Here is a 7,359-nt window from a genome sequence, read left to right on the forward strand (position 1 = left end):
TCAGAAGATATGTTGGATGAATTCATGTATGCTTCCCTCATTTTCTCTTATGTTTAAGGCATACCTTACTTGCTCAACTGCAATAATCTACTAATAATTATAAATTATTGGGACGGTGAACAACAAACAGAAACCCAACGACATGGCTCATGCATGTAGGTTGAAGTTATTGTCAAGAAAAAAAGAAAACAAAAAGAAAAGTTAAAGTACAGCCTTTATAAGTAGGCAAGACTTTCTATATATATGCACTCTGAGATTACTCAACCTATCCTTCAGATTTTTACAATGGAGTTGAAGAGCATACTAGGATATTTGCAGAACAAGACCATCTTAGTAACCGGAGCCACTGGCTTCCTTGGAATGGGTACATTAATCTCTCTCTCTCTCTCTCTCTCTCTCTCTCTCTCTCTCTCTTATCATAACTTAATTTACAAATGCACATGCAGTATTTGTGGAGAAAATACTAAGGGTTCAACCAGATGTGAAAAAGCTTTATCTTCTTTTAAGAGCTTCGGACACTAAATCAGCCACAGATCGTATGCAAAATCAGGTTTATATATAAATATGTATTTCATAATAGCCAAATAATTTTAATGTATCTTCTAATGACGTACATTTTATTAATGTTTACTTATTTTTATATATATTAAGATAATAGGGAAGGAGTTGTTCAGGGTTCTTAGAGAGAAATGGGGTGCAGAGTTTGATTCTTTCATAGCAAAAAAAGTTGTGGCTGTGCCAGGAGACGTAACTTTTGATGACCTAGGAGTGAAAGAACTCAGGTTGAGAGAAGAAATGTGCACTGACATTGAAATCATACTTAACTCTGCAGGAACCACAAATTTTGATGAAAGGTATATAGCTGTTATATTATATATGCATATAAATAAATATAATATATATATATATATATATATATATATAAAACACATAAATTCTCCTATGCGGACATCCGGACGTTATTATCGTCGAACATCATGTATTTTGTACTACCCCTCCCGCTTTCCTGCTTGTTTACAATATCATCCGCAGGATAATAACTTGCGGACATCTGGATAAGAGAATAACTGTATATATATAAATGTCCTGTCTGTTTACTTTAATTTATTTTTATATTTCTCCAACTACTTAAGTTTACAATGTAAGTAAGGAAGTATCCCCATTTGGATTCAATTAAAAATACTAGAAAATCAAATTCCCAACAAATCAAAATATGAAAATTCAGTTTTAGTATAAGTTACAGTTTATACCAATATTGTACCTCAATAAGTCAATGTATACTTTATACTAAAATCTCATAAAATTGTGTTTGATTATTTAAGTTGTAAGAAATATAAAACGCGAAAAATATCATTGCAAACATTAGTATTTCAAAAGTCTATTTTTCATACTTAGTCAAATTTTGAGAAAAAAACAATTTTTCAATGAGTAACGATTCAACTCTTCTGTCTCATTTTTTAAATTAAAGAGAAGTATGCATGATAATTATTTCGAAGTGTCATTTGCAGATTCCTATATGTTACCCAAAACTACTCAAAAGAAACATGTAGTTACAATTTACTATAAATTTGGTTTGCAGATATGATATTGCACTGAGTGTCAATACATTTGGAGTTCAACACGTACTGAGCTTTGCAAAGAAATGTCTAAGGCTAGAGATGCTTCTCCACGTGTCAACTGGTTAGTGTTTGTTTTTCTTCTCTTGGTTTCCCATGGCCTACAAGGCTACCATATGGTATATATATAGCCTTTCCATATCCTAAACTTTATATGCTCAAATTTCATGTCAAAAAAGGAGAGGAGAAGAGTTATGTACTATTACCGTGTCCACAGCATGTTTTTTTTCTTTTCTAAGTATCATCTTTATTTATCATCTCAGAATGTTTTTTCCTAGTCTCAATTTCCTTTGATTTCCTTCACTGATATGTTGATTGTTTTTCAGCTTATGTATGTGGTGAAAGGGAAGGACTTATACTGGAGGACTCATCTTGCATGGATGAGATGGAAAAGGAGATCACTAAATTTGATTTCAAAGTGCAAGAGAAGAATTTGGTGGAAGAGAAACTGAATGAACTAAAAGCACAAAATGCGACAGAAGAAGTTATTACAAATACGATGAAGGATTTTGGCATTGAAAGGTTTTTTCGAGCATCCATCCAACTGTGCTCTATAAAACCACAAGAACGATTCTCAGTTTCGGACTTATTTTTCTCAAAATTTTATCAATAAGCAAAAAACGAAGAAGTTATTTATGCAGTTCTCTAGCTCACCGATTCATTCATTGAATTGAGATAAAATGAGTGCCAAAATAATTTTTTTGCAGTGTGAAATTGTTTGTCTATTTTTTTCTGGGGCTTTTCACTAATATCCTTACAGAATTTTCTCATTATTATTTCTTATATTCTTTCAGGGCTAAATTTTATGGATGGCCAAACACCTACGTTTTCACAAAAGCGATAGGAGAAATACTTCTAAGACACTCAAAAGAAAATCTATCCGTCGTTATCATACGTCCGACTGTAATCACTAGTACTTACAAAGAGCCATTTCCAGGTTGGGTCCAAGGTTTCAGGTATGAAACTTGCACGCTATCTAAAATTTCACTAGATTTTACTCAGAAAACATGCATAACTCAGTTTGTTTGTAAACAAAATTATAAGCTTAAATTATGAGACACTGGAACTAATAAAATAGATCAGTGGTTAATTATATTTTTTTTCCAAAATTTTCAATTTTTCATTGGGGACTGGGAAAGAAAACAAAAGGCTACTATTTTTTTCCTTTTTTTGGTAAAGAAAAGGCTAATCGTGTGCAATCTTGGTTGTTGTTGCAGAACCATTGATAGCGTAATTGCTGCTTATTGTAAAGGGAAGCTGTCATGTTTGCTTGTGGATCCTATGTCAGTATTTGATATGGTAAGTTTAAGTAAACTTCATGGTTCTCCAAATACTCATAGGTACAAGCACACAACAGTAATTTTACAATCAAAACTATCGATTTTGAAATTATGCAGGTTCCTGTTGATATGGTGGTAAATTCAATAACTGTAGCAATGGTGGCAAATGCAAATAAATCGTCTAGTATCATTTACCATGTGGGAAGCTCTTTGAGAAATCCTATCAATTTCCTTAATATTCACAGTTTTGTCTTCCGATACTTCACAAAAAATCCATGGATTGACAAGGATGGAAAGCCTGTCAAGGTTGGCAAGGGTAAAATATTCAAGACTATGGCTACTTTTCGCATGTATATGCAAATTCGCTTCATGCTACCTTTGGAGGTTTGTGATTTCCCCCATTAACAGTAATTACAAATTACATACATATATATGTATATGTATATTCATATATATTACTTTTAATTCTTGTTTGAAGGGTTTAAAGTTCGTAAACAAAGCATTTGGCGAATATTTTCAAGATCTGTATGTCAACTATAATCAGAAACTCAAATTGGTGATGCGCTTGGTAGAGCTATACGAGCCCTATATGCTATTTAAGGGCATGTACGTATGCATTATTTTGGCTGTCAATTAAACATAAGTACTTCTATCTATGTAATCATGCATTTAAGTTACTTTGATTTAAATGCAGCTTTGATGACAACAATGCCGAGGATCTGCGAAGGATAACAAGGGAGAGTTTCGTGGAATCGGAAACTTTCAATTTTGATCCAAAATGCATTGATTGGGAAGACTACTTTATGCACACACACATAGCTGGCCTTCAAAAACATGTTATGTTGAAACGATAATGGAGAGGTTCATGTATTACACAATATTCCTATTGAAGTTTCTACATGGCGTTGAGCTAAATGCTGTCAGTCTCTTTCTCACTCAAAAATGGTTACTAGAGAAGAGGACGTGGACGGTTGTATTCATGAAGCATCATATATACTAGCCCCTTGGGGCGTGTGCCAATTGGTTTTTTATATTTTATTTTAAGTTTTATTTATTTAGTTGTGTTTCATAAAAATTGGACTCATTATCTGAATTTATTTTAAATTTTAAATTTTTTAATATAAAAAAGTGTGAATTTACCATATTATCCTCATTTTATTAATAATTTCAATTCTTAATATTTGTATTAACCAATGGCATTTTCTGGTATTTTGAATGTTTAATCACTCTCTATAGATATATACTGTATACATGAATATTCTTCATTAATTTTTTAATTACTGGCAATTATAACCATATCCATTCTCCTTTAATATTTATTTATTTATATTTGTGGAAGAGAGTTTGAAGAAAACAATCAAACTAATCCTCGGATATGGTTTTCTAAATGACCGGCTAATGTTGGACTTCAATGTATGATTGAATGAAGAAAAAAAGGTGTGTACAATAAAAATGAAACCGTTTTTAGGTCTAATGGTCCTTGGACTTTGACCCGATTCGCATTTTGGTCTCTCAATTTCCAAAATTGTTCCCATAGTCCTTTAACTTCACTTTCGTTAAATGCAGGGGTAAAATAGTATTTTAGTATTATTTTTAATTTCCACCATCTAAATATATTCCTTTCACCTAAAAAAATAAAAATAAAAACTAAAAAAAATTCTTCCTATCCTCGCCACAGTAGCCACAACCTCTCCAACCCAACCCCACCTAAACACACACAACCCGCAACCATCACCAAGCCTTACTTACCCTCACCAACCCGCCTAGTCCCAACCTCTTTTTCCACACGAAGAAATATTATTTTTTTTTTTCATCAACAAAATCGAGGACATGAAATAGAGTGAGGGAAGAAGCCATTGCATGGAGGGTGGGTATGGTTTGGGTGTGGATTATGGGTTGTGGGTTGTGGGTTGTGGGAGCTCCATCAGTTGTTAGGGTGATGGGTTAATTGGCTTGGTGTATTAAGAAATATTTTTGTAAATATTTGAAATATCTTTACTTGCCCAAATTAGTGTAGGTCCAATTCCACTAATATTGGATCACGGCTTCTAAGCCTTAACAGTAGCATTGATAGAAGGCTATGCCTGTATATATGTATTGTACTATTTGACGTTTGTTTAATACAACAAAAAATTCAACCATTTATTTTCTTGAGATGGTATTAGAGCGTAATACTGGTACTTGACCATTTCCCTCCCACAGATGGAGAACTATTGAATGATCCACCCAAATACAATGGACTAGTTGGCTGATTGATCTACCTTACTATCACAAGGCCTGATATAGTATATCATGTTCAAACACTAAGTGAATTAATGCATCAGCCCTGCAAACCTCATTGGAATGCTACCATATGGGTCCTTAAATACATCAAGAGGACTCCAGGTCAGGGTTTGTTATTTTCTGCCACCAACAATCTTACCTTAAAAGCCTTTTGTGATTCAGATTGGGGAGGTTGTCGTGTGATAAGGAGATCAGTTACAAGATACTGTGTTTTTCTTGGAAATTCACCTATCTCATGGAAATCCAAGAAACAAACAAATGTTTCAAGATCATGAGCAGAAGCTAAGTATCAAGCTATGGCCAATGCATGTTTGGAGCTGACTTCGCTACGCTTTATACTACAAGATTTAAAAGTCCCACAGATAGCCCATGCACCATTCTTTTGTGACAATCATGCAACTTTATATATTGCAACTAATCGTGTTTTCCATGAGTGTACAAAGCACATCGAAATTGATTGTCACATAGTTCGAGAAAAACTACAAGCTGGAATAATTAGTCCTTTGTATGTACTTACACACTTCCAATTGGCAGATGTTTTTACAATGGCCTCGGGGAAGGATCAGTTTGTGACATTGCATGACAAGTTGGGACTTCATGATATTCACTCTCCAACTTGAGGGAGAGTATTAAGAAATATCTTTGTAAATATTTGTAATATCTTTACTTGCCCAAATTAGTGTAGGTCAAATCCCATTAGAAGGCTATGCTTGTATATATGTATTGTACTATTTGAGTGTTTAATAGAACAAAATATTCAACAATTTATTTTCTTGAGATGATGTTGGGTGGAGGTTTGTCCATGGCTTTGTTGGATTGGAGGAAGGGATATATATATATATATATATATATATCATTCATTGATTGGTGATGGGTTTTAATGGGCTTTTGACTTGGGGAGGAAGGGAGATATATGGATGGGGAGAGTTAGGTTGTAGCCTTGGGGAAATGGGTGTGGGGTTTGAGTGCGCTAGTTAAGTCTCCTTTTGCTCATCATCTTCGATTTAGCTTTTTTTTTTTTTTTGGTTTTTTTGCCCATATTGTAAACTTAATGTTAGGTAAAATCATAATAACCCAATTCATGACCCAAAATCTTGAACTTCATGATTTTCACAATAACATTAGGTGGAAATTCAATTAGACTTAAATTACATACATACCTTGAATGATTAGTCTTCTACTATATCAAGATATATGTCTTGAGCGATTTGTAGGCAAGCCGTCAGTGTTGAGGAAATAGATTTCTCTCTCTAGCTTTTTGCACGGTTAGAAAACCCTAATACGTGTTTTCATCAGCATACACATAAGATGGGTATGTGCACCATTATAGACAGAGAGAGGACCCATTTTCTAGTGAAGCCCATAATCAATTACCACCCATCATGGTAATAAAATAGGAACCTACTTCTCTTTATTTGACCAATATAATTATTCTGAAAAATATTTATTAAACCAATTAAGCAATTTATTTACCACATAGGTCACTTTATGTGGGCCACACAAAATATTTACAAAAATATTCTTACATTCTCCCATTTGGCCCATATGATAAATTTACTATATGGTTCAATAAATAAACATTAGGCGCGCGATACATTCAGAATAATCTTCACTTTCATATGGTCGACATAAATACTGCATTTAAGCAATTGTCTAATGTGAGTCATGGCGGTTATGCATCAATAAGCAATATAATCCCTTTCATGTGCCACAACATTAGGAAATCACCTAAAACAATCCATAAATGAGAAGTATCATAAAAGGTCCAATAATGTCTTTGTCAGAGACTACTCATGTTATCATCAAGGTCTTAAATATCGAGGGTTTCGGAAATATCGATGGTTCCAAAACACGGAAATATTGATGGAAATATCGGGAAAATATCAATATCGATAAAAATTGGATAAAAACCACGAAAATTATGATAAATACACGGAAATTTTTAATGAAACTTTGTAAAAAGTTTATTTAGTCAATCATCTATTATTTTAACACAAAATATTGGAAGGAAATGCATTGCATAGCATGTTTGAGTAATTTAAGTTGATTATATTGCGAACTGACAAAATCTGTGACTTAGAAAATCTAGAGTAATTAATGAAAGAAAATTAAACACCCTCTAGTAATTTATTTATCATTTTTACTACAATATTTTACACTTTATAAGTTGCATGGTAAGA

The 7,359-nt window shown here is 33.2% G+C and overlaps 1 protein-coding gene across 1 annotated transcript; it reads left to right on the forward strand.

Annotated features, from left to right (window-relative positions):
• The first annotated feature begins 206 nt into the window (after positions 1-206).
• LOC103328277 (fatty acyl-CoA reductase 3-like) lies at positions 207-3,959 on the forward strand. Its single transcript, XM_089044113.1, has 10 exons — positions 207-364; positions 447-550; positions 652-854; positions 1,580-1,680; positions 1,943-2,138; positions 2,411-2,572; positions 2,834-2,915; positions 3,014-3,280; positions 3,375-3,502; positions 3,591-3,959. The coding sequence occupies exons 1-10, from the start codon at positions 244-246 to the stop codon at positions 3,748-3,750; spliced, it is 1,524 nt and encodes a 507-aa protein (XP_088900239.1). The 5' UTR covers positions 207-243; the 3' UTR covers positions 3,751-3,959.
• The last annotated feature ends 3,400 nt before the right edge of the window (positions 3,960-7,359 follow it).

The sequence above is a fragment of the Prunus mume genome, linkage group LG1 (assembly GCF_029339155.1).
Source record: "Prunus mume cultivar Tortuosa linkage group LG1, ASM2933915v1, whole genome shotgun sequence".
NCBI classification, from domain to species: domain Eukaryota; kingdom Viridiplantae; phylum Streptophyta; class Magnoliopsida; order Rosales; family Rosaceae; genus Prunus; species Prunus mume.

Coding starts and splice junctions, on each gene's coding strand:
- LOC103328277 (XM_089044113.1), top strand. CDS start 244: ATGCACTCTGAGATTACTCAACCTATCCTTCAGATTTTTACAATGGAG. Junction 365..446: donor CACTGGCTTCCTTGGAATGG/GTACATTAATCT, acceptor ATGCACATGCAG/TATTTGTGGAGAAAATACTA. Junction 855..1,579: donor ACCACAAATTTTGATGAAAG/GTATATAGCTGT, acceptor TTTGGTTTGCAG/ATATGATATTGCACTGAGTG.